We start from the raw sequence: 27,137 nt of genomic DNA on the forward strand, positions 1-27,137 counted from the left end.
AAATAAATTAAAAAATAATACAAGATGAAAATTACACTTTTCCTTAACCACCATAGAAGAAGAGCTGTTCTACTCTGGCGTATAACTGCAGCCGGCATCCTTGTTGGTGCACTGCTGCCACCTGCTGCATCCGTCTGTTATAACAGCACTAAATCCTCTCGAGTCCAGGGACAGATTTTTTTTTTTCTTTTTTCATGCGATCGACTGGAACTCAGCCTGAGATCGACCGGTCAGTTGCGATCAACTCATTGGGCACGCCAGTTGTAGATTAATCGGTTTGTTGTTTTGAGTCTCATGCTTTTGGTTTTGGTAGTATTAATTTCAAGGCAAGTGGATTGCTGTGAACAAGACTTGAACTTCTCCAGTTTGTGTAATAAGTCTCCCCTGCATATCGGAGGTCACTGTCTGTAGCCATCAGAACCACATCATCTGCAAAAAAGTGGAGATGTAGGGTATAGACCAGGAGTGCAAGGTCATTCGCAAAATAAGTCAAGGACTTCCAGTCTTTGTGCATGTGTCCACTGTGTACCTCTGGGTTGTTTTGTTGTAGTCTTCAATATTCAATCTATCATGATCAGGATGGTCAATCCTGAGAGTAGACATCCTTGTCTGGCATCCGTGTCAGTGGTGAAAAAGGGATGATAGGTGGGTGGTGTGTGACTTAACATGTTATATTTTCATAGCGATCTTGAAGTATTTGGATCATCTTTTTAAGAATGCTATCATGCTTGACAATTTTCCAGATAATTGGTTTGTGAATGATGTTGAAGGCTTTCTTGAAGTCAGTAAAGGTGATGTACGGAATAAGTCCTTGGCATTAAGCATTTGTGCCACCTGCCCTGCCATCATTATGACATAACTAACATAACTAACTCCACATGCTACTCATGATTTTTGGCTCAAGTTGATAAAAGATATTGTTATATGGCTGCGGCACTGCACACGTGCTGATATTTTCCCATATCACGCTGGTTACCATGACAATTTGTCTGGAACACATAGCAGATTCATTAACAAACCAGAAAGCTCACAACACGATTAGAAAAACCAAGTCGGACATAAACATATTTAAACAGCATCGGAAAAAAACACAGATTGAAAGCTTACCCGCTAATGACCAGACCATCTGTTAGCAAGTTGTTCATGGAGGTGAAGCGAAGAAGTCTGACTGCAAGCCGTCAGTGGCTTTCATATTCGGGCAATACCGTATGTTCGGGTGTTTGTATATATAGTAGTCCTATAATAACCAAACCTCACTTGCTCTGTCTGTATGGGAATATCAGACCTCTGTGTTTTTCACACTTGCACATCGGTCTGATATTTTCCCGTACAGACCTCGCGTTCAGTTAATAATCTTTAAAAATTCTGCAGTGCAAGTGTTTTCCATATAAACTGTATAAAAATCAAACCTAAATTATAAAATAAAATTGAAGACAGTTTAATACATGTTTTTTAAAAAAATGAAACATTTTACACCAGGTAAAATCCGTTTACACTTTACAGTTTACCAGTTTTTCCTTCTACATCTGTCACCCTGGATATAGTTCACATGGAACCCTGAAGCAGTGAAATGTCACACAGATAAGGCAGTTGCACAAAATATGAGGTCATAAAGTTCATCATTGCTACTTGCAGAAAAAATGTCCAAAATGTGGAAAAGTTGGGTGTTCACGTCAGATCTTCACTGTTATTGTTTCATCACAAGTGACAGAGTATGCAGCCTTCCTGAACAACTTACTGTCAAGACATGTTTGTTTTAAATACAATTTTTAGCCAACATTGGAATTTGCTGTTAAATTACAAACATCATGAACATTGGCTAGCCATCACAAGCCTCTGTCTTGAACAGTGAAGGTTTTTGATGATATGTATTCACATGCTTTTATTGTGACAGACTCAAGTAATGATGATAATAATGTCATCAGAAAGATGAGTTTGTTCTGCTGTTACTTACATTTTATTTATAGTGTACTTTTGAGGTTTTTATGTCCAGCAGCCCCCAGGTTTACCACAGCAGCCTATAGGGCCTATATCATTTATTTAAATATCACTTTACTACCATATATACAAAGTGCTTCACAAAATAAAATGCAAAAGAAAACAAAATGTCAGACGCATTAAACAGTAATAGTAACAATTACATAATAAAATGGGAGTGCATTGTGGTAACAAGTGGCAGGTTGTTAGTTGTGTGTTCACAATAAGTTGTCTGTGTCCCTCAGGTCAAAGTGAACAACAGCGTTACACCACAGTTTTCAGAGGGGCCAGTGAATGCTGACTTCTCTGGAGTCCTTCAGGTAAATTTAAAATATAGTCTGAGCTTAAGTGAACAGTTTAAGACAAATTCCCAATTGAATGGTTTTCTTCTGTAGCTACTTTCTCATTTTCTTTTTGTCCGTTCAGTGTTTTTCCTACAGTAATATAAGCCTGGTGGGCCACCAGGCTGTATTTTGTTTATAACGCAACAATGAAAAATCTGGCCAAATAAGCACTAATTTGGATGGGAATAATAATTTCAGTGCATCCAGAGCCCTGTGATTGTTATTCTCTCTCGCAATCTTTTGTGGAGTAAATGTTATTTTTATAGTCATTTGATAGTCCGCTAATCGTCTTACTATTTTTTGTTTTGTTGAGTTTAATTTTACCACCGGTCAGCTGACTGCAGTGTGTCATTAAAAGCTGCGGTTGCAGTCCACATCAGTGCAGCTGGAGCTTTCAATAAAATGTGTGAGGTGACCCAATCTGACGTACTCCACAAATTTAAAAAAAAAATCAAATAAAACTGAATCTTCACATGATCTGAGTGATGGTTTGTGGTGCAGCAGGTCTGCCATTCTGCAGGAAGAGGGTTATTAACTCGCACCCCGCGGGCCATAGAAGGCCCAGTGGTCTCTGTGTGGATATGCTTTACCAGGGGGTCTGGACTTCAGCTTTGAAGAAAAAGTGGGTGTGCATGCTCCCTGAGATCTGTCAGTGATGACTGGTGGGATTCTGACAATAAATACCCACATTAAATTTTGCTAATACCCAGATATATCATTTGCACCTATGCGGTTATTGGTATGTTTATTGAAGCTGAAATTGAGTGATTCTAGTCTTGGTGTTCTTCAGTATGAAAAATACTTGTGTATTGTATGGTGAAAAGTTGGTTTTTGTAGAGTTTTTTTTTTTTATCACAGATGCAGAACTGTGGCAGGAGTGCATAAATGATGAGCACAGTAACTAAAGTTTTGCGTTTCTAAGCAGCTCACATTATTCCACACAATGCACCTCGTGCTGGGTTCGGTGAATACCACTGGGCCCAATGCCGTGACTTTTGTAACTACTACACATCTGCAGCTGTTTTTACAGTGAAATACTTTTGTATGGAGCTCATTGAGGACAATGAGTTTTGGGCAGTAGCTTCTGGGGCTAGGACGATACACATATCTTGGGTGCCATTTCATACATATCACCATATGTAATAAATGGGATTCTACAAGTATTATAATTTGATATTACAGTGTGTGATTTTTGTTTGTTTTTTGTAACATTGAACATGGGGAAAAGTCCAGTAATACACTTCTAGAGGCTGTGTGTTGCAACTCATACTTGCTTGTCACTTTTTGTTTTCAGGAGAACAACAGTGCATATTTGGTCATTAAATAATGAAAATAGCTTTTGAAGTAAACTGTCTGCCTGCCAATGTGTCTTTTAACCCCAGACTTGGCTCCATGAAAAGTGGTAAAGAAATTTTTGTTGGGGCTGGGCAGTGTCTACTTGCTATACCACCATGCCTGTCACAGCATATCATGCAAGGAACTTTTTTCCCCCTATGTTGGATTAATTATTTTCTGTGCTCAGTGAAAATTTCTACTTAGACTCGTTTTTTATCGTCATTCATTAAAAAAAAACAAAACATCATACATGCCACAGAAAGAAATATCAATGCACTACTTGAATAGATAAAAACACAGAATAAAGCACAGAATACCAGTCCAAGGTGTGTGATAGTTTTTTTTTTTTTTTGTTTTACCTATCGATAACTGTCTCTGTATCTATGAATCCACAAAATACAATAAACAAATAAGGGACACAGGATACTGCACATATGAAGATATAGAGATGCTACAGTGTATTCTGTGTCCTATATTCTATATTGCACAGTTCTTTCTATCAATTTGTGTTTAGCTGTCTTATGGCAGTTGGGTAAAAGCTGTCCCTGAATCTGCTTGTTTTGCAACTCAGACTACGGTACCTTCTACTTGAGGGCAGGAGGAAAAACAGATTGCAGCAGAAGGGAAACAGATTGTAAAAGGGATGTGAAGTGTCCCTGATGATCCATCTTGCCCTGGACAAACAGTGCTGTTCTGCCAGTTCACCAGTGGTTGACAACCTGGCCCTAATAATCTTCTCTGCTGCCCTCATGACCCTCCCCAGTGTCTTTCTGTCTGCAAGGCTGCTACTTTAATGCCACAGAGAGATAACTATTGGTTAGTACACTTTCTATTGCTCCTCTGTAGGAGGAGAGGACAGTCGGGCTCAGATGGGTACTCTTTAACCTGCAAATAAAGTGCAGATGCTGGTTGGACTTTTTAAACCGAGAGTATATGTGCAGAGACGAGGTTAGGTTGTCGGAGACATGAACCCCCAGGAATTTTTGATTGCTGCACAATATCCACAGCAGAGTCCTTGATGTAAATGGGTTTATTGGCGGTGGGGGATCTTCTCCTTAAAGCTCCTTTCACAATGGTGTATTCGTAGAGCTGCTCATTGTGGCGTATAGTCTACGCTGAGTTGAGCAGCTCTCCGCCCACTTTTAGCAGCTCTCCACCGCGTTTTTTTCTCCCTACGCAGCAATATGTTGAGGGCTACGTGCGTAGGACAGAAGAAATTAAACATGTTTAATTTTCTTCAGCGTAGCGCACAGGACACAGTTTTAAGCAAGTCTATGCAGCATGGCGCTCCTGTACACAACCAAAAACTGAGTGTCTGCACCCAGAGGAATCAGCTGAAAACGTGAGAACAGGGTCACACAGCGCCTGTGTGTGCTCCAAACAGGAAATCGAACGTCAACTCAGACATCCAGAAACAGCAGCTCTCTCTCTCTCTCTCTCTCTCTCTCTCTCGCTCTCTCTGTGTGTCTCTGATCAAACCTGTGACTTTAAAATGAAAGCCTCGTCGCTGCATGTCGATGCGATCATCAGATGGTCTGATCAAACCTGAAAAGAGCTGTGGCTCTTTAAAATAAAAGCCTCGTCGGTGCGATCATCAGACAACCTGATCGATCAGGTCTGATCAAATTTACGGACCTGATCGGAGCAACCGGAGCTTTAAAAATTTTGCGAGTCACAGCGCTTCATTCACAGCAGCTTTTACCACAGCCAGACTCAGCAGCATCTGTACGCAATGAAAATGATATATAATTATTAATGAATCTTGTTCGTTTTCCTATGCAGGATTTATTTTTTCTCAGTGTGTGATTACTTGGCACTTCTTTATGCAAAACATTTGTGTTAATCCATAATAAACTTAGTTCTAATGCATTTCTTAATGGCTCAGCCATATTTTCACCTGTGTGGCTGTCCTTCACTGATTCTAAATTCTAAAACCCAGTGGGCTGTTGCCCCCAAGCTCCCTTGCTTCCACCACCTTGGATTATTGCTATTGAACAAAGTAAAAAGTAAAATATTTGTCTCCTTTGCTCCACTAATGCATTTTGTATTTGTCAGAATATTGGTGAAACTGTTTTGCGCTGCTGATTTTCTGACACTCAAAACTGCAGAGACATGGTACACGATATCTTTTATAGGGTGAAACCCCCCCCCCCCCAAAAAAAAAAACAGAACCCATAAAAATTATAATAAATCCTACAACTTCAGTCTGCGTATGACCATTCTCCAAAGTTTCAGTTATCTTGGTTGCCAAATGTTATGATTTGTTGGAGAAATAAGCCTCCAGGTAAAATGTCTTTTCCTTGGTTGACCAAAACATGTTGGAGAAGACTATTGTTCCTATTGTAGGTGACCAAGATAACTGAAACTTTGGGGAATAACCACAGTGATCATTGTGGGATTTATTACAATTTTTATGGGTTCTGTTTTTGTTTTTGTTTTGTTTGTTTTTTTTATGTGGGGGGGGGGGGGGGGGGTCAACCTGTAATGGGACTAACTGCACGCACGTGTGCTGCACAATGCATATTAAAATGAAAATAGTGGTGGAGTTGATTTTATGTGATCAGCCATAAATGACAGTCATGGTCTTTAGATTGTTTCTTAGCCTTATATAAAACAGAATATCAGTCTGCTTTGACCGTAGCCTTCAGCGTGCAGGTGGAAGAGTTTAATAAACAGGTGGTTATTTTTACTTCCAAATACATCATCAGAATACAAAAGGTGTACTTCAGGGAATAGCTCCTATTTTCTATACCTAAGTGATCAAGCTAACAATAAGCCAACTTAATAACATGCTACAAGTTACCAGCAGGGGATGCTCAGTGCATGAGTGTGTGGTCTTGTTATTTTTTTTAAATATTAAGTGCCCTCTCTCTTTCTCTCTGTCTCTGCCTATGCTTATCTCTCTTACTTCTCCAACATGTACAACACAGACCCCATTCACCTTCGGTTTGAATCAGCGGGCTCCCTACACAGCGGGTGATCACTGCCTCTTATGCCGATGTGAGCGTAAAGACAGTGCTGTGCCTTCAGAGGCAGGTATCTCAGGACAGAATGGAACGGTACAGTCCAGCAAGTCACCCAGTGCGCTGCAGCTGCCACTGTGGGTGTGCTCTGATTGCAGGCGCACAGTGGAGAAAGAGGACCGACATACAGCTTTGGAACAGTCGCTGGGGGTAAGTCACCTGCATGGCTATAATTTTGGAAGTGAAAGTACGTTTCTGTTTTTAAAAAAAAAAAAAAAAAAAAAAAGCTTGCTACCGTGTGTGCTGTGTGTCCACACACACGGCACACATAGGGGGCCCCAAGGCTGTGATTTAACCAGCAGCATAGGGGAGGTTCTGTTTTTTTTTTTTTTTTTTTTAACGTCCCAGTTTGCGAGACAAAGTGGCCCCCAAAATGCAGGAAATAGTGTTTCAAAGGCTTATAAATGTCAAAATTTTGTTTGGGGGATACACCCAGACCCTCCTACCAATACTCGTGCCTGCAACGCTTGTTGTGCGGCTATACCCCTCTAAGTTCCCCTCTATGCTGTAAAAAAAAAAAAATCTTGGTAAGAACCCCGTATAGTCTTGTCTAGTTCTCTTTACATCATGTAATCGGTGAGCAGAGGGTTGGCACGCAATATTTCTTGAGCTGTTTTGGTTTGCAGTTGATGCACAAATGTACCATTTTTGACCCATGGTGTTTCAAAACAGCATCTGTACAAAATCATTTCATTTTTAAGAAAACTTCAAGTGACCATTAACTAATCCTCCACTGGCACAGTCTGCCCTTCAGACTAAAGAACCCACTGTTGCTACTTTGACATTCTTTTATGCTTTTAATGTGAGGCACATTATTTTAGTGATCAGTTAGAATAGGCTTTTTACCAGGGATCTCCAACCCTGCTGGACAACCCTCCTGGTTCTGCATGTCTTCCAACTCCACCCATAGCTAATTTACTCAGTCAGGTGTGCAACACCAATCAAGAGATGGGAAACACCAGAGCTAATAAATTAGGTGTTAACAGAGCAAGTAGACAGGAAATCATGCAGAGCAGCTGCTCTCCAGGTGAATAATACTTGAAAGTAAACTGTGAATTTGAGTTACTTGGACAAATAACTAAAATTTAGAAAGGTGCTTGGAATGTTATTGGAAGTACACGGTTGCTGTGTATTTTCTGGAGTATAAGTCGCACTGGAGTACAAGTCGCATTGGTCCAAAAATGCCTCTTTAAGTGAATAAAAAAGTATACAAGTCGCACCACTGTATAAGTTGCATTTATCATTTCAGAAGAAGCGAAATGGATTTAATTGCTGTATTATTCTTTTATAAGGTTTGCACACGGTCTTAAGGAGCACAGCTAATGAGCTAATTAATGTCACTATAAGGCCACCAAATGCAAGTTGGCTGCTTCTTTCAGCCATTGAACAGACAGTCATATGTGAGGTGAACGTACTACTCAATAAAACGTTTGAAAACCCGGTGTATCATTTATACATTTACAACACACTGCTAAGCTCTAATTAATGTTTTTGTTTCAAGTGCAAACTGCTTTTTTTTAAGCCACTGAACAGATATGTGAGGTGAATGTAGTACATTTAGAAAATAGTCACCATTAATTTTCTTCTTGTTGTTAAGACCTGTCCTTGTGCTTTCAAATGAGTCAGAATACAGTGCACCTAGAAAGTATTCACAGCGCTCCACTTTTTCCACATTTTGTTGAGTTACAGCCTTATTAAAAAATGGTTGGAATTAATTTTTTTTCCCTCAAAATTCTACACACGATACCCCATAATGATAATGTCAGGTTTTTTGTTGTTAGATTTTTTTGAAATTTATAAAAAAAAAACTTAAGAAATTACATGTTGATAAGTATTCGCAGCCTTTGCCTTGAAGCTCAAAATAGAGCTCAGGTGCATCCTGTTTCTACTAATCATCCCTGAGCTGTTTCTACATCTTAATTGGAGTCCACCTGGGGTAAATTCAGGTGATTGGACATGATTTGGAAAGGCACACACCTGTCTACATATAAGGTCTCACAGTTGATGGTGCATGTCAGAGCACAAACCAAGCATGAAGTCAAAGGAATTGTCTGTAGACCGCAAAGACAGAATTGTCTCGAGGCGCAAATCTAGGGAAGGGTACGAAACATTTCTGCTTCTTTGAAGGTCCCAATGAGCACAGTGGCCTCCATGATCTGTAAATAGAAGTTCAGATCCACCAGGACTCTTCCTAGAGCTGGCCGCCCGTCTAAACTGAGCAATCAGGGGAGAATGGCCTTAATCAGGGAGGTGACCAAGAACCCGATGGTCACTCTGTCAGAGCTCCAGCATTCCTCAGTGGAGAGAGGAGAACCTTCCAGAAGGACAACCGACTGCCGCAATCCATCAATCAGGCCTGTATGGTAGAGTGACCAGACGGAAGCTACTGCTTAGAAAAATCCACATGACAGTCCACCTGGAGTTTGCCAAAAAGCACCTGAAGGACTCGCAGGCCATGAGAAACAAAACTCTGTGGTCTGATGAGACAAAGATTGAACTCTTTGGTGTCATATTTGGAGGAAACCAGGCACCATCCCTACAGTGAAGCATGGTGGTGGCAGCATCATGCTGTGGGGATGTTTTTCAGCAGCAGCAACTGGAAGACTAGTCAGGATTGAGGGAAAGATGAATGCAGCAAAGTACAGAGACATCTTGGATGAAAACCTGCTCCAGAGCGCTCTCGACCTCAGACTGGAGTGACGGTTCACCTTTCAGCAGGACAGTGACCCTAAGCCCACAGTCAAGATCTCAAAGTAGTGCCTTCAGGACAACTCTGTGAATGTCCTTGAGTGGCCAGCCAGAGCCAACACCTGAATCTGCACCCCCACTTCCCATCCAACCTGATGACCTTTGAGAGGTGCTGCAAAGAGGAACGGGCAGAACTGCCCACGGACGGGTGCGCCAAGCTTGTGGCATCATATTCAAGATGACTTGGGGCTGTAATTGCTGCCAAGGGCGCATCAACAGAGTACTGAGTAAAGGGTGTGAATACTTAGGTACGAGTGAAGTCTTATTTTTTTTATTTTTATTAAATTTGCAAAGAACAAACAAAAAACCCCCACTTTTTTCATGTCATTATGGGTGCAGTTTTTTGTGTTATTAGACAGCACTCTTTGCTGTTTGATAAAGACATTTATTCATATTTATTTGCTTGAAGTGAGTATGACTAATTGTATTTGATCTGGAGCCCAGTATGAGGAAATGCTCAAAATAATGACGCCATGACGATTGCTCGTATAAGGAATGCATTAAGTGTGATCAGACTGTTTTAAATGCGTGCTGAAAGTAATCAGGCTTTTAGAGTTTCCACCTCTTTTTTTTTTTTTTTTTTTTTTTTTTCTTGTTGTTTGTTTTTTGTCTATATACAAGTCACACTGGACTATAAGTTGCAGGACCTCTCAAACTAGGAAAAAAACAAACAGAAAATGCAACTTTTACTCCGTAAAATGCGGTACAGTGCATGAAAAAGCCACATCCGTTACTGTATGATGACTTCTGGTGTCGGGGCAGGTCATAACATGCCATGTTCTGAGGTCATACACACAATCGGTCCTGATGGGTGACGAGAATGTTTTTGTTAAAACATGAATATCTATATGTACTTTTGGCTTTAAAAACATAACTCATTTCTTAATGAGATTGCTGAAGAGATCAACTTTTTGCTTCAAGACAGTGTTAAGGTCTTCCTATAAGTTGTTTCAGATATGCATTATCTGAAGTTCTCACATTAAACAAAGCACAATGAAAGAACAGTTCAAAAGGATGTGGGCTGGCATACTTGTGAGCAGATCTGCAGGTTAAGTGGTAGACATGCACTAAGGTACTTATGAACACAGAATTTATCCTGCAGTTTTGAGGACTCAAATTTTCAGTAAATAATAAAGCGGACTTCTGTGCAGGGTGAGCTGTAGCTGCTGCATGTAAACTTTAATAAGATTAATAAACGTCTTGAATAAGAATTAACTGTTGAGTCAATGGTGCACCGTGTGTTTTCTCTCAGCAGAATTTTTGCATTTGAATAATTGTGCTGAAATGGAGGAGAATGCACCATGTCGGTCACTTTGCTGCATAAATGTCAAACTGCTGTGCAGAAATATTTTTTTGCCACATTGGCATTAAGATATGCCTTTTTTTTTGGCAAATGCTCATTCGGTGTTTGTGTCTCATGGCAAAGTAAAAATAGTGTTGCTCAGTTGTGGGAATTTTGAAAGAGGTTGTTTTATGTTATTGTGCTGTTTTGCACAGAGTCAGGACTTCCTTTTGCACATTCCTGTGGCTAATGGAAACCTGGGCCAGCAAAAAGCCACAGGTGACAGAATAACAACCACTCCACCAACGCTACCCATGCTCCCAGCCCCAGACTTCACTGCACAGATGTCTGCGGATACAGTGTGCAGCTGTGAAGCTTGTAACGAAAGGCGGTCAGTTCTGAATGATTTCTGCTGAAGCAATTTCATTTTAATAAATGTGCATTTTGTCTCTTAAAGTTGATGTGATATTTATGGATGTCTGACTTGAATAATAGGGAGATTTCTGCAGAATCAGAGCGGGAATCACAACAGTTGCAGAATCACTGGTCGGAGGTTCGCTACCTGGTCCGTTGCATCTATCGTCAGACTGGAACGCCGTTGGCTGATGATCATGACCAGCCACTAGAGAAGGACAAAGAGAGCATGAAGGAGCTGGTAGACAGGTACATTAATGAGCACTTCTTATATCTGTGGTACTAGGTCTCTTCGTTGGGCACTGCTGGAATGACTTTGTGCCAAATGAACAGCCACTTAAGGAAACTCACATGAGTATCACTTACATTGTGAGGGAACATCAGCCACAACATTTTGTTATATTTTGTCTGCTCACCTTTAGTTATGTGAAAGTGGCTTTAGTGCTGTTTAATGGCGACTGTCCACCAGGGGTCTCTGTTAGACTGATTAATGTTGTTGAGATGTAGGTAACAAGCCTGCAAAAGCCTGAAAGTTTTCAAAGCTATGGTTCCTGGATCAAGACCACACTTTTCATTCTCCATGAGGAATTGTCAGGAATGACAACCAGCATAAAAATTGTGCCAAATCAACTTGCAAATCTGCCATGGTGACTCTGAAAAAGGTGAAAAAAGGAGAAGCTGAAGGGACTTACTTATGGCAAGGAGCTGATAGTGCAGCTTTCTCTACTGTGATTGGTCAGTCTGAAAAGTGACATTGATTGTACTGTTTGACACCACACATTATTTTGTTTTAAATTAAAAGTCTCAGAAAATGACTTTCTCGTTCTTATGTACATAGGCCATATATGCTGTTGAAACAAAATGTTTGGGGCACACACTAGCAGTGAGGAAACAAGGATTCAAGTTGTAGAAGTTCTTAGTTACACTGCCAAACAAAAATTGGAAGTGTGTGTGGGGGGATGTCATTTTGTGAGCTTGCAGATCTCTAGTTTGTCTGACTGAGTCTGATAAATTTTTTCTGCAATTTTCATAAAGTGCTTTGTGTTTGTGTTTTGTTCTGTAGACTTTGTGAGAAGGATCCTTACCAGCTGTATCAACGGCTGGAGCAGCAAGCGCGTGAATACGTCTTAGAAATGAAAGTGCGGTTGCTGAAGCACTTATCCAGTGGTTCGAAAGCTTCAGGAACAGCAGTGACTGTGGTTGTTGCCCTAGGTCCTCCTCAGGCTCACCAGTTCATCTCTCTGTTGCTGGAAGAGTACAACGCACTCTGTCAAGCTGCACGAGCCATCAGCAGCTTCCTGCTCACCCTGGTAAGAGTCCTGTCACACATTGACGATTTAGCCAGCGTATGCCAACATAATGCGCCGAATACACTGGATACACCAAATATGCTATGCAGCTGTCAAACCATGACAAATTAATCAACGTATGACAGTCCCATTTCCACCAAGCAGTACGGGTCAGAACAGTCAAGTCTGGCTTGGTTTGAGTTTCCACTGTTAGCAGAACCATTTTGTTTGACAGGCGGAACACGTAACTATTGACGAGAACGTCATTGAGCACAAGTACGCTATCGCACGGCCTCTGCTCTTGTGACACAAAACGCTGGTATTCTCTGGTTCATGCTGAGAAACAAATACAGTGGTACTTCTTTTAAAACACTACATTTCTGCAGCCACGACAAGGAACTAAAGTATTCTCAGGCATTGGTTTCCAAAATCAGGACTCTTTATGTGGTTACGTTTTCATCAGGCTGTGATGATGAATCCGTCTGAAACTAACAGGTAAAATTAAGACTTTATATTTACTCCATGTGTGAATGCTTTTTATATTTGTAACAGTCTGAACCGTACGCATTAAGACTGCAGCTTTCAGTTGTTGAGCCAGCCAATGGACAGCGTCAGTGAGCGTATTTCGACTTATGAGTAACTTGCAAGAAACATGTATCAACAATCGCATAACTTACCTACAACTTATGGCCTGTCTATGCGGGGCGTGTCAGCCATACGCTGGCATACGTTTAAAATAAAAATACTGTGCATGCCCAAATTTTTTTGACGTACTCGCTGTATTACGACGTATATCAGTGCATTTCAACATGCTCTTAACTTTCAAAAACTTACCAATAATTTATTAGACGTATGCCAGTATGTGCCAACATTTTTAATACGGCTAAATCATCAAGGTGCAAGGTGTAACAGTGGTGTTATTCCGCACTTTACGAGCCGGAGAGAATGTGTGCACTCCTGGCACCATTGTACTTCACTTGTGCCCAAATGCAGTAATTGTTTCCCCCTTCTTAAGAATAGAGAGATCAACTCTGTAGAGTTACCACCCTCTGTCACATCCATAACCTTTAAGCATTTGCTGTCTCTGTTCTTGTTACAACATAAACATCTTTGATTGTCTTTCTCAGGAGAACGTGCACCTCCAGAAATTCCAGGTGACGTGGGAGCTACACAATAAGCACCTTTTTGAGAATCTGGTGTTCTCGGAACCCATTTTGCACAGCAGTTTACCTGCATTAGTTGCACAGCTCAAGTAAGATATCACTTCAGTACTCATTGTGAACAGCCAGATGACGTGTCCTCTGGCAGCAGTTTGACTTTCTTGATCCCTTCAGCACTTGTTCACAATGGCCAACTCTTCTTGTGAATGTTCTTGTTCAGGCACGGCACAGCCTCCCATGATTCATACAATGAAGTCATGTACAGGACCTTATTGGAGAGCTACGAGCAGCTTCAGCAAGAGATGGCCTCAGTGGCTGTTGAATGGCAGGAGTGTGAGAAGAGGATCGATGATTATGTGGATGAACAAGTATGGATATGCAAACACACTGAAATTATTAAATATATTTAACAATTACAAACCTCAAGATGTTTTTGTAAATGTGGAATTTGATAGATTTAATACTTCAAGCTGTATGTCATTCTTTTGTAGCTGCTTTTTAAAGTAGAGGGCCAGAGTCTTCCGAACCAAAGAACAGAGCCACACAAATCTCTAATTAGCAAAAATGTAAGATTTCAAAATCGTATCAGAACACACTTGTGCCTGTTTTCTGTCTTTGATGTGTGAAAGCGTTTATTGTTCTTATTTTAAGACCTTGAAGATTAAGCAGCGAATGCTGAAGGAGGACTGGGAGTTCTTTAAGCAGAGACGGTTTATAGAAGAGCAGGTACACAATGGATTTTGAATCAGTCATGGCAGATTTTCATGTACTTTTCTTGAGGGTTTTTTTTTTATAATAATAGTTGCCAAACAGTAAGAAGTCCACTGCTGGAGATAACTTCACAGATACTATGAGAATGCTGTCATCTCGTCTGAATATTCCTGATTGTCCGAACTGCAATTATCGAAGAAGGTGTGGTTGAATTATTTGTTGGTATATCACATAATGTGGCCTGCGATAACTGATACAATGCTGTAATTGTCATTGTCTTGTACATATTGCTCACCTTTACCAATAGGTGCACATGTGATGACTGTAGTCTGTCCCACATCCTAACATGTGGCATCATGGACTCCCCTGTTGCTGAGGAACTCCATGTCAAGCTGCCTCTGCAAGGAGAACCATCTCGGGACTATCTCACAGAGGTCCACCCTCCCAGTCTTTCCTCTGGAAGTTCAGCATCTGGCTCCAACTCTAGTTCACCCATCACTGTTCAACAGCATCCAAGGCTCATTCTGCCTGAAGGCGAAGCCAACACGTTGTGAGTAAATCAGACGTCGTCTCATTTAATGTTTTTTTAACAAATCAGTTGGGTGGAAAAATGTGCCTGCTGCCAGGGCTCAAGAAAAGCTGATGGTGTCACTAATCTATTATTGAATTCCTCTGCTGGGCTCAGTCGAGGTAACTTTACTTATACCTGGAGACATATTTGGTTTACAGTAGGGCTGCAGCTATTGATTATTTTAGTATTCGAGTATTCTATTGATTTTTCTGGCGATTCATTGGGTAATCAGATAAAAAGTACTTTTGCGTATTTAAACACAGTCCAGGGCTCTCCCTAAGCAATGGCGCAATGTCGCTGCTCCATACCTTTCTGTTTTCCTGGGTAATTATTTATTTTTTCACATCTTTACAAGTTTTGTATCTATCCCGAACATTTTTTGTAATCGAATTATTTGTGTTACTTGACTAATCGTATCAGCCCTAACTTAACAGTGAAGTGAGTCTGCTTCCAACACGCACACACACAGCTGTCAGACAGTGACATTACTCGACAAATTATTGGGATTGCAGTGTCATGTTTGAGCTCATTTTGTTCCAGAGAAGTCACGTTTTCCATCAATATCTGTATTTCTTTTTTATTAACAAATTTTTATGAGAGAACATTACAAATGCGACTTACAGTCTGGCCCCTGGGCCACTGCAGTTTTAAGAGGTTAACCTCAAACCTTGAATCAGATGTCTGTAGGAGACACACCAGAGATGGGACTCAGAAATTAGATAACCCACCTGACACCCCTGTCACACCTTGACGATTTAGCCACCGTATGCTGAGCATATTAAAAATGCTGGCATACGCTGGCATGTCTGTTACGTCCCGCATGTGCAGGACATAAGTTGTAGGTAAGTTATGCGATTGTTGCCACATGTTTCTTGTAAGCTACTCATAAGTAGAAATACATCCATTGATGCTGTCTGTTGATTGGCTCAACAACTGAAAGCTGCAGTCCTCATGCGAACAGTTCAGACTGTTTGAAATCTTAAAACCACTCACACACAGAGTAAATATAAATTCTTAATCTTACCTATTTGTTTCAGTCAGTTTCATCATCACAGCCTTTTGGAAAATGACATCAGAAAATACTTGGTTGCTTGTTGTGGCTGAAGAAAGGTAGTGTTTTTAAAGAAGTCCCTCTTTGTTTTGTCTCTCAGCATGAACCAGAGAATACTGGCACTTTGTGGCACAACAAAAAATTAACTTATTTTAAAAGTTGGAATAGTCACTACGCCTCATTCATTCATGTCAACGTTTATCACAGGCATCATTCAATTCTTCAGCATTCTGCATGCAATGACAATAAATCCCATGATCCACCAAGACAAAAATAAAATTGTTAAATTACTCTGTTTGGCCTCTGTGTGAAGTGGAGAGGCCACGCGACAGCGTACACGAGCTCGATCACATGCCCGTCAATATTTACGCGTTCCGCCTGCCCAACAAAAACAAACAGTGGAAACTCAAACCAAGCCAGACTTGACCGTTCCCACCCGTACCATACTGTGCAGCACTGACCCGAACTGCTCGGTGGAAATGGGGCTGTCCTCATTCGCTGGTTAAATCCATCATGGTGTGACAGCTGCATAACCTATTTGACATATCCAGCATATTCTGCGCATTTTTAATACGTCAGTATACGCTAGCGAAATCATGACAGTGTGACAGGGCCCTGACTTCAAGCATGCTAAACCATCATTCATTTCAGCTCCGTCAGTGCTGTTTTAATACAGCTAAGATAAGATAACTAAAAGGAACTGCTTCTACTCCACCATTGCTGCACTCACTTATTCTATTTTTAATAGTTTTTTTGGGTCTGTAATTAAGAACACTACTACCTGGCTGCTGCAAACTTAATGGTAGTGTTGCAGTAATACCATGAATCCATCTCACCTACTGTTGCTTGATTAAGCACTGCAGTTCAGGGCTCCAGTTTTCAATCTACAATTTCCAGAATGCCAGTAAGTATTATATCTGGCATATGGTTTAAAACATCACTGGTTGGTCCAAAATTACATCAAGGGTGGCTGCACTTGAAACACGGGTAATTTCTGCAGTTGTACTTGCTCTCTCTTACTCTGACCACATCTTTCTCTGTCTGTGTAGTGGTAGTGATGATGATGAAGTGCCTTCACTGTCAAGTAAATTTGGAACCATCTACCCTATGAGTGGTTATGAACACAACAGTGTTGTTGCAACTGCTGTGAACGGCCTCCACAATGACATCAACGGGGCAGGCGGCAGTTTGACACGAAAGACGATGGTAAGTACGACACTGAAATATGTTTCATTAAAAAATTTCTGAGACAATCTGTGAAATTTCCTTCCAAATTCTCGCCTGATGAAGTTATTTTTGTTTGCGTGTCCAGGAACTAAATAAATAAAACATTTTTTTGGCAACCTCCCTATTCAATTTTTTGAAAACTGTTTTTCTGCCTCAGTCTCCTCACATTACCAGCAGCAGTAGTTCATCAGAAGGCGATGAAGAGGAGGTTGATGGTGAGGTTGGTGGAGAGCCTTCAAGGCAGCAGAAGGAACTGTCCTCAGGAAAGGCCAACAGCTCTCCATCTTCTTACAGCCATCAACAGGTATTGCCCATCTTTTTTCTTCTTGGAAATATGGTGGATTAACATTTTTCAAACACACCTTCTCCAGCTAAATGTGGATCGTTACGATTATTTTGAACCCACACTAGGGACACTTATAGGAGAACACACAATTCAGAATTAAAGTGGATGACGTGTTTTGCATTTGTACCTCAGGTAGAACAGGTCCAGCATGTCTGTGAGTGCCATGTTTGTAACCAAGATCCAAGTTCCACCACTCTGGGCCCAGTTACATGCCTGCCACCTAGTCGACTCCACTCGACACCTTCACCAGCTGTTGGACACCAGTTCTTTACAGATAGCAAGACTCCCCCTGCCCACCCTGCCCTGCATCTCTATCCTCACATCCATGGCCACCTACCCCTACACAACTTCTCCCGTCCTCTACTGCACCCTACGCTTTACCCTCCTAATCCTCCTCTCACGCACAACAAGGTAAGCACCCTTCTTGAACTCCAGTATCTCAGAAGATGGCCTGAAAGCTACACTGTGTAGGATTTAGGGAGGTTTATCAGCAAAAAAGGGGCATTTACCTGCAACAACAAATTGATGTCTTTATAAGCTTAGAATGAGCCCCTTCATATGCATGTGGGAGTGGGCTCCCTCATGGAGGCCACTGTGTTGATACCATAGCCCAAAAGTGATGTAATTACTCCACCTCTCGCATTTTGCAGCAAGGCGAGAAGACTGAGGGGAGGAGGAGAAGACTCACTGGCTGCTAGTTGGACTGCAAATAACTATTATTTTTGTCATCTTTTAATCCTTCAGTAATTTTCTTGATTAGTTGTTGGAACCATAACATGATGAGAATTTTAATTAATGTTTTCCAAAGCACAAGATAACATCTTCAAATATGTTTAGTCCACAGCCAAAAGATACGGTATTCATTTTACTGCCAGTTACGAATAAAACAGCAAGTAAAAAAATAAATAAAAATTCACATTTAAGAACCTGACATCTCAAAAGGGATGTTTTTGTTAATTATGACTCAACAATTTATCATCAAAATAGTTGTTAATTTAATAATTTGTTAATTTTTGCCGCTCTAGTTGTTACTACGAGCTAACAAGTTTGAGAATCCTCATTTTTATGCAGTGGAAGATCACACATATTCATTATCACAAGAGAAGGCAGAGGACCATGAATCTCCATCACCAAAGAACCAAAAAGCATAAAACAAATTGAATTAAAACAAAATCGTGACTGTTGATAGCATAAAGTGATCTACATAACCACCACGAGATGACACTTAATCCCACCCCTTATAGCTTTAAATTCTGTTTTTATGGTGATACTCCAAAGCATGTGAAGTATGTTTTCAGAACAGTCAGATTTTTTTTATTTATTTATTTTGAAAATGGGCCTAAATGTTAAAATTACCCAAAGTAGGTTGAAACAAAATAGCCAAAATTGAATTCAGTTTCAGCTATTCTCATATTCCCAAGTTAACTGCAGAGTTTGCTCTGTCTGTAACTTTTCTTTATCTTGCTTTTAAGCCTCTTCCCTCAAACCCGACACTGAATCATTCAGTGGCCAAGCAGCCAGCCTTCAGCCCATCGTTACCAGAGCACGTTTACCAGAACTGCTTTGGTGAGGCCGGTGGAACTGGTGATTGGAACAGCTCACTGCAGTGCCTCTCGTTGAAGTTTGAGAACCTATGGGATGCTGCAGTGATGAAGAGCTTGAATCCCTCAGTCCTGCTCCCTGAGTCCCTTCCAGGTGAGCAGAGTTGGCCAGAAATTAAACTAATGAAATCACAGCACATCGAAGATTGTTAAAATGATGGCTTTTCTCTCTCTCTCTCTCTCTCTTTTTTTTTTAAAGTAGACATGCTTGGACCACCCCTCAATGATGTGCCCCTCCCCCCATCAACATCTGTTGGACCTCAAGGGGAACACCCCTCACTGCCCACTTCTCTACCGTCTTCCTCGTCGTCGTCGTCGTCATCGTTGTCATCGTGCTCCTCCTCAGAAGCCAAAGAGCAGAAGAAGCCTGGGGCCAAGAAGAAGTGTCTCTATAATTTCCAGGATGCCTTCATGGATACCAACCGAGTGGTGATGGCCACTTCAGCCTCCACATCCTCTGTGTCCTGCACCACCACCACTGTCCAGTCAAGTAATAACCTTCCGCTCATCTAGCATGTCGGGGATCTAACCTTTTAGGTGATATGGCAGGTTCAGAGCAGTGGCTCGCTGGGTTAGTACTTGTGACCCCCCGGTACATCATCGTGTCATCGTGGTTACTGGTTTTTACAGCTTGTATCATAATTTTCAACTTTTGTTTTTAGCCTCTCCTGAGTGTTGGAAAAATTTGATGGTTATGTTTAAACCAACAGGGACATTATTGACTCCTCAACCTTAACATCCCCTCTTGGACTGAACAATATTAAACTGCATTTGCAACAGCAAGCCACTGCACTTTTTTTTTTTTTTTTTAAATCAGATTGTTTTATTGGTACAAATTTAACTCTATACAATTACAGATGATGTAACTCAGATGTCGGACATAATGAAGTAGAAATCAACTACTTTCTTTTTTATTTAAACATTTTGTGGCTTAATGGTGTCCTGTGCATCGAGTGAAACAGCACTCTGCTCTGAGTGTTTCTGTCTCCTTTTACATTGCTTGTTGTGGCAGCATGTGGAAGTTTAGTGCGTCCTGCTCTCTGAAGCCATTGCCCATCCCCAAGTTTATAAAGAGAGCAATGGTAGCTACTTCCCATAAATACCGTTAAAAACAAAACATAATTAGTGATGAAACTTGCTTCTGACCAAGACTGTGGCAGGACCTGTAGCCTCTTGCGTCTGGCTTTCCTCACATGGGGAACTGATAGACCTGCTAAAAGGCTCTTTAGTGTTGTTTCTTCTGCTCAATGTGGAGGAGGGAGGTTTGTTTACATGCTGAAATGTATCACTAATGCAGCATCTGTCATTCATAGCAAGTTTAAGCTTAGAAAAAGTGATCAGTTATGAATTATATCACTACTTTTGGTCAGAAAACTCACTAATATTTCTCCTAGGTTACACTATAAAATAGATCTCCATCAGAGAGCTGCATGTATGCTTGATTGGTTATATCTTTTTCTCTAGGTGACCCAATTCTAAATCTAGGTAAAGAGGACCATAGGCAATCCACTCCATCCACCCCTCGAAATGGCTCCACAGGACTGAACTCCCTTCCTCCACTGTCAGCCCCTGCCCTGCCTCCGGCAGCCACAACACACCTACCCACAATGGGATCCCAACCCTTTCCAAAGATGGCTGCTCCAGCCCCAGATTTTGTGGAAGCCCACCAGGGTTTGTTCCTGCCTCCTGCTGAGCCTCCAGTTTCCTCAGCTGAAGGCCCTGCCAGTGCTCCACCCAGTGTCTGTAGGTAAGTCTAAGACCAAATCCTACAGGTTCATAGGTATAGCCTTCACATCATGCTCAGGTTATGGTTTATTTAAATATATATATTGCATACATAGGAATTCCTTAAAGTCTAAAATACAACCTGAATTTTAGGGTTCAAAATGTCTGTAACATATTAAATTGTATTAACTACACTCTGGTGTTTGAATATTTTTGAAAAGTTGCCTCATTCACACTGTAAGAAAGTAGAGCCTGTACCTTAGTGGAATAAGGAGTTGGGTTACCAATATTTACAACTGAGTTTGATTCGTGGTTACGCTACCTGTCTCTGTCCTTGGACAAGATGCGTCATCTGCATTCTCCCAGTCCACCTGGCTTTGTTGTGGGTACTCACCTTAACTGGGCTAGTAACCTGTTTTGAACATGGAGTTGCATAGAATCCTGCCCCCTTCATTAAAGTATTATAAAGTACTAGGGCAACAACTTGTGGGCTTATATATGTTCAAGAATAGCGCTCACCATATCTGGAGCTTTGGGATATGATTTGCTTTTTGATGATGCCAGTTCCGTAGGGCATTGGTCATTGATTTGGATGAGGATGGGATAGCTCTCATTTGGCCACTCCATAAAACATAAATAAAATCCAAATATGATTTCTGTTATTTAGTATATGGAAGAATGAGCTACAATAGACTGTTTGCTCTTGTGGATCTAATATCTGTAATATAGACAATTTCTTTACCATTTGCCCACGACAAACTAGCTGATAGTAATATCCAAAATACAAGATAGTTATTTGTAGGGCTTGATTTTAAGTATTGCCCTTTTCAGTGATCCTGACTGCGAAGGCCATCGGTGTGAAGGGAATGGAACGTATGAGCACCAGGCATATGATGGTGAGGAGAGCCAGGACGAGGACAGCTGCTCTGAACACAGTTCCTCCACTTCCACCTCAACCAACCAGAAAGAAGGAAAGTACTGTGACTGCTGCTACTGCGAGTTCTTCGGCCATGGAGGAGTAAGACACATTTTATCATTCCTATTATCTATATATGGCTTAGTAGATTTTTATTGTGGCAAAATGTATACTTATCATGGGTCACCATGTGATACATTTGTTGTAGATGGTATTTTTATTTATAATTAATATTATTTGTAATTTCAAGCAAAAACTGGGTAAGGCATTTACACTAGTGCACACAATGAAGCTTGCTCATTTGTCAAATGTTGATTAAAAATATCTTTGCTTGTCCTTTGATTTGACCCAAGCCTCCGGCTGCTCCGACCAGTCGTAACTATGCAGAGATGCGGGAGAAACTACGATTAAGACTGACAAAACGGAAAGAGGAACAGCCTAAGAGAGAGGAGCAGCAGCCCGTGCTAGAACGAGATGGAGGTGTGGAGGACCACAGGCGGGTGGAAGACCTTTTACAGTTCATAAACAGTGCAGACAGTAAACCTGCATCCAGTTCAAAGGCAGCCAAACGGGCCCGACATAAACAGAAGAAGGTAACTACCAACCAGTCAGTTTGATTAACACCAGTGGCTGTCCATCCATTCTCTATAGAGCTTGTGCTCTGCATCATCACTGGGAGTTTGAAACTTTCCCAGCTTGCTTGTGGGGGGGGCTTTCTTGAGCCAACTGTTTCAGTTCAAATGCTGAACTTCCTGCTTGTGAAATGACAGCTGTACCTCTGGAGACGGTTTACGTTAACTACTGAAATGGATGTAAACCTTGATGGTATAGAAAAAGGTGTCTTTTGTTGATAAAGATGACTGTGGCGTCCATTGTCGTTGTGGTGAATTTATATCAAAAGCATATGTCTTTGTTTCAGATGGAGGAGAAGGCACGTCTGGAGGCAGAGGCCCGTGAAAGGGAGGAGCAGCAGCTGTTGGAGGAGCAGCAAAGGCAACAACGGCAGGAAGATGAAGCACTTGAAAAGGAACTACTCCGGCTACAGGAGCTGCAGCATCGTTCCGCAAAGAAGAAAAGGAAAGAGAAAGCTAAGGAGAACACGGCTCCCCCTCAAAACAGCCCTCAGCCCCTCAAACAGACAGCTCAAAACATCTTAGAAAATATTCACAATGGCAAGTCGCAACTTCTTCACAGTCTCATCCGCCTGCCTGACCAGAAGGAGACCAGATTTGACTCGGTGTCTCAGTCCAACACGCAGTACAGTACAAAATGCAGCAGTGAGAAGGGGTTTTCCAGCATTCCCAATTCTACAGCCACCCTCCACAACGGCACTTCAGCATCACAACTTGAAGTCAGCAATAAGGTTAAGGCAAAGCAGTCTAAAATGACCACTTCTGAGGCTACAGGAAAGAAACCCTCAGAGGTTTTCCAGACATCAAACGAGACCACCTCCACTACGTCAGACACCAAAGCAATGCAAATCAGGGCTGTAGAGGCTCTTGCCCCTCTGCCAACCACTGAATCCAGGAGTGAGGAAAGGAGGATTAACAGGAGCTCCAGTGGAAAGAGGCAGCAGCAACCTTTGACTCAAATAAAACAAGACAGGAGAAGTCCACTTGTTTCAAACCTCTCCCCCTCGCCCCCTCTAGCCCCCCAATCTGAACAGATCCAGCATAATGGCAAGCCTCCCAGTGCAGACTCCCCTCAGCCCAAGAGTAAGACAAAGAAGAACAAGAAGAAGAAAGGGGATAAGATGAACAACTCAATAGGTTGGTCCTGCTATGATCTTAAACTCTTACATTTGTCTAGTTGTTCACACAATTTGACTCCTTGTGAGGGCTGTGGGGGTGGGGCTAGGATGTCGAAGTCTATGCTTTTATAAATTAACAAAAGAATGTCCAATTGCCAAGTCAGGTCGAGGTGTAGTAGTCATAACCACCTTGGGTCCTGGATGGCAAATACCCGGGCACACAGCCAGTCCTTCCCCACTTCCCGAAAGTAGCCATCAGTCTGTCACAGTCAGGTGATATGTGGGTGTCCACTTGGCTTTATCCAGTTGCTGGTTTAGATGACATCATTGTCTAATAAACTCCAAATTCATTCTTTGTTAGGTTTGTAAGGTTCAGACCACCTTGCAGCCAAATTTTCTCCATATTTCTTCATTAAAAAATGCCACCACAGAATATTTTCCTTTTATTTCAACAAAGTCTAGGTATGTTCAGGTAGGGGCTTGGAAACTAGATTTTTTTTATTATTATTATTATTATTAAAATAGACAATATGTAAACAGGGTGAAAACTCTGGGGGGGGGGGGGAATTCAAGGTGTTATCAGATATATTTTTGGGCAGGGTTGGTGGCCAAGTGGTTAGTGCGCTTGATTTCAGCATGGAAGGTTCCTGGTTCAGTCCCCACCCCTGCCACATTTCTCCATGCAATGTGGAGTTCCGTCAGGAAGGGCATCCGGTGAAAAACTTGTTCCAAAAACAAACATGCAGATCCACCTTGGATTTGCTGTGTGACCGAGTGTGAGCAGCTGAAGGGACTTACTTTTTTTCTTTTTTATCTGATATAGTTATGGAAGTATTCCATAAGTTGACAAGAAAATAGTTGCCTACACCAAATAAAAGTGGGGTTCATATTGGGTCCATAATCTACAAAATGTGAAAATGAAGCAAATTTGAGACCCTGATCTGGAGAGATGTTGTTCATTTATGTATTTATTTATTTGAAATGGGTTGGTTTCATATGGAATCGCCCTCATTTAATTTTTGACTCCTGTTATTTGAGTGTGGACATTTCCACATTCTGAACTAGACACATTTCAAGCCCGAGGCTGGTTTGACGTGCGCAGGAGCAGACTGTCTGCTCTATTCACATGAACGCTCAGATGGTTTTTCTTTGCTCACAACTGCTGTAATGTTACTGCTCTACATCAAGATATACGCAGTCATTATTTTACTGTTCCTTGCAATTAAACCCCAGCTCATGTGCTGAAACATGGGTGTATTTTCTAATGTAGTCTGACAATTGCGATGACCAATACAGTAGCAAAAATGGAGTAGATCAGTTTTTCCCCATAAAAATTGTATTCGCAAAACCCCATAATGACAACATGAAAAACATGTTCTGAAATTTTTGCAAATTTCTTAAAAATAACAAAAATAAGAAATCACATAGGCATAAGTATTCACATCCTTTGCTTAATACTTTGTTGATGCACCTTTGGCAGTAATTATTGGTGCACATATCTTTTTTCCATTCCTCTTTGCAACACCTCTCAAGCTCCATCAGATTGGAGGGGGAGTGTTGGTGCACAGCCATTTTCAGATCTCTCTAGAGATGTTCAATCAGATTCAGGTTTGGACTCTGGCCAATCAACTGAATTTACCCCAGGTGGACTCCAATTAAGCTGTAGAAACATCTCAAGGATGATCAGTGGAATCAGAATCCACATGAACTCAGTTTTGAGCTTCACAGCGAAGGCTGTGAATACTTATACACATGTAATTTGTTAGTTTTTTAATTTTAAGAAATTTGCACAAATCAAAAAAAAAAGTTTTTTAAATTGTCATTATGCGGTATTGTGTATAGAATATTGAGGAAAACAATGAATTTACTCCATTTTGAAATAAGGCTGTAACATAACAAAATGTTGAAAAAAGTGAAGCACTGTGAAGACTTTCCAGATGCTCCGTATTGAAAACCTGGGTCAATTACCGTGATAAACTCTATATGCAGTATATGGTTTATGACCTGTTGACTTGGTCGTGTGCTCAGTTTCATCACTTCAGTTTTTTCTTTTGCATTGATTTGCTGTAACAGTTGTCAGTGTGTGCTCTCTCTCAGCCACGGTTACATCTCAGATTCAACATGTTGAGATTCAGGCCCTGATGTATATTGTTACTTTTTTTTTAAGATGATGTATTCCTTCCCAAAGACATCGATCTGGATAGCACTGAAATGGATGAGACTGAGAGGGAGGTGGAGTATTTCAAAAGGTAAAGGCAAAGAGTGAATTCACCCTGTCATTAATTTCAGAAGTACATTTTAAAAGTGAGCTTATACAGCATCTACATGTTTGTTTTTTTTGTTTTGTTTTTTTTTTTGTTTTTTCTCTTTCTCCTCCCTGTTCAGGTTTTGCTTGGATTCTGCCCGGCAGACCCGCGAAAGGCTTTCCATCAACTGGTCAAACTTTAGCTTGAAGAAGGCGACGTTCGCTGCACATTGAGGCTGCTGGCGGCTGACTGTCAGGACACAGTCAGTACCTTAACTGTACCAACCCACACACGTTTCTCTCTGCCACGCACCCACTGTCCTCCCAGAACTACTGCTTCTGCTGTGTCCAAATCACACCCATGCTGCCTTGCTATGTTCTTGCCGCTGTGTGGTTCCGCCACAGACCCATCTGGACTTGATCCACCCGCAAAATTAAAAACAGAAATTAAAACCACAAAATGCTTCTTCTTCATCTGATTAATTTTCATTGGCGTGCTTGTGTGCTCTTCGTCTCGGGTGAGATAGTATCAACAGAAAAAGCCATCATCTGGAATTATTTTCTTATACTGGCTTACCTGTATTTAAAAAAAAATGCTTACTACATTTAGATGGGTTCTGTTAAAAAAAGACATGGAAATGGCAAAAAACAACAACAAAGTGATTAATTAAATGCTGTATTTGAGATATTGTGGCTTACTCTCCGATCGTTTCCATCTCGGGCTTGTTCAGCTGCTGTCTACGCTCTGATTCCCCACCACCTTATTTCACAGAAAGCAGAACGGTTTAATACTTGACAATGTTTTATTTTTGTTTTTTAAGTTATGTTTAACAAACTGTTGAGTAAAAATACTGATTACAGTTTGTTTTTTGTTTCTGTGTGACTCTTAGCCAGCTTGTGTCAGAATGAATTTGGAAAGAGAACAATACTCGCACTATCAATCTGTTATAGAGTGTATATTGTATTAACACTGAAGCCAGTCTGGCGACTTTTAACATATTGTTAAGTAATATTAAATCTTGTCTTTCTTTTTTGAAAGATGGAATACAATAGTATGGCAGGATTTTGTGTCTTGTGTTCAAATTTCATTTCTTGCGTTCAGTTTAAGAAATTATATATTGTGATACCTGATTGAGAAATATTTCATCTCTTACACTTTTGGTAATTACGTTTTCCAAAGAGGTTATATTTACACCCATGTCTAAGTGTACAAGAAAAATGATACAGCTATTTTTGCGTAATTGGTGAGATGGTTAGGTCATGTGTCGGATAGAAATCAGTTTGTAGTCACAGATGCAGCTCCAAAATGTTAAATTTTGATTGGGACATAAGGTACAAAGTGTCAACGCCACAAATGTAACTTGGTGTACAACTTGGGTCTGTAAACTAAAATATTTTAAAATTGGTGGCACAATAGGAAGG

General features: G+C 41.0%; 1 protein-coding gene across 3 annotated transcripts in view; it reads left to right on the forward strand.

The window, feature by feature from the left end:
* Positions 1 to 26,770, forward strand: part of fam193a (family with sequence similarity 193 member A) — a 34,698-nt gene extending 7,928 nt beyond the window's left edge. Inside the window, exons 2-23 of one of the 3 annotated variants that reach the window (XM_034187420.1) lie at positions 2,223 to 2,297; positions 6,587 to 6,829; positions 10,925 to 11,100; positions 11,205 to 11,372; positions 12,187 to 12,433; positions 13,540 to 13,664; positions 13,793 to 13,940; positions 14,064 to 14,138; positions 14,224 to 14,298; positions 14,375 to 14,484; positions 14,591 to 14,833; positions 16,955 to 17,111; positions 17,290 to 17,436; positions 17,611 to 17,889; positions 18,951 to 19,173; positions 19,279 to 19,569; positions 20,544 to 20,826; positions 21,636 to 21,822; positions 22,074 to 22,313; positions 22,640 to 23,489; positions 25,638 to 25,719; positions 25,856 to 26,770. In XM_034187420.1, coding sequence (XP_034043311.1) covers positions 2,223 to 2,297; positions 6,587 to 6,829; positions 10,925 to 11,100; positions 11,205 to 11,372; positions 12,187 to 12,433; positions 13,540 to 13,664; positions 13,793 to 13,940; positions 14,064 to 14,138; positions 14,224 to 14,298; positions 14,375 to 14,484; positions 14,591 to 14,833; positions 16,955 to 17,111; positions 17,290 to 17,436; positions 17,611 to 17,889; positions 18,951 to 19,173; positions 19,279 to 19,569; positions 20,544 to 20,826; positions 21,636 to 21,822; positions 22,074 to 22,313; positions 22,640 to 23,489; positions 25,638 to 25,719; positions 25,856 to 25,949 — 4,518 coding nt within the window. In that variant the 3' untranslated portion in view covers positions 25,950 to 26,770. The remainder of the gene's footprint in view (positions 1 to 2,222; positions 2,298 to 6,586; positions 6,830 to 10,924; positions 11,101 to 11,204; positions 11,373 to 12,186; positions 12,434 to 13,539; positions 13,665 to 13,792; positions 13,941 to 14,063; positions 14,139 to 14,223; positions 14,299 to 14,374; positions 14,485 to 14,590; positions 14,834 to 16,954; positions 17,112 to 17,289; positions 17,437 to 17,610; positions 17,890 to 18,950; positions 19,174 to 19,278; positions 19,570 to 20,543; positions 20,827 to 21,635; positions 21,823 to 22,073; positions 22,314 to 22,639; positions 23,490 to 25,637; positions 25,720 to 25,855) is intronic. The other 2 variants (XM_034187421.1, XM_034187422.1) reach the window with 2 other exon arrangements.
* The last annotated feature ends 367 nt before the right edge of the window (positions 26,771 to 27,137 follow it).

This window comes from Thalassophryne amazonica, chromosome 15 (assembly GCF_902500255.1).
Source record: "Thalassophryne amazonica chromosome 15, fThaAma1.1, whole genome shotgun sequence".
Classification (NCBI taxonomy): domain Eukaryota; kingdom Metazoa; phylum Chordata; class Actinopteri; order Batrachoidiformes; family Batrachoididae; genus Thalassophryne; species Thalassophryne amazonica.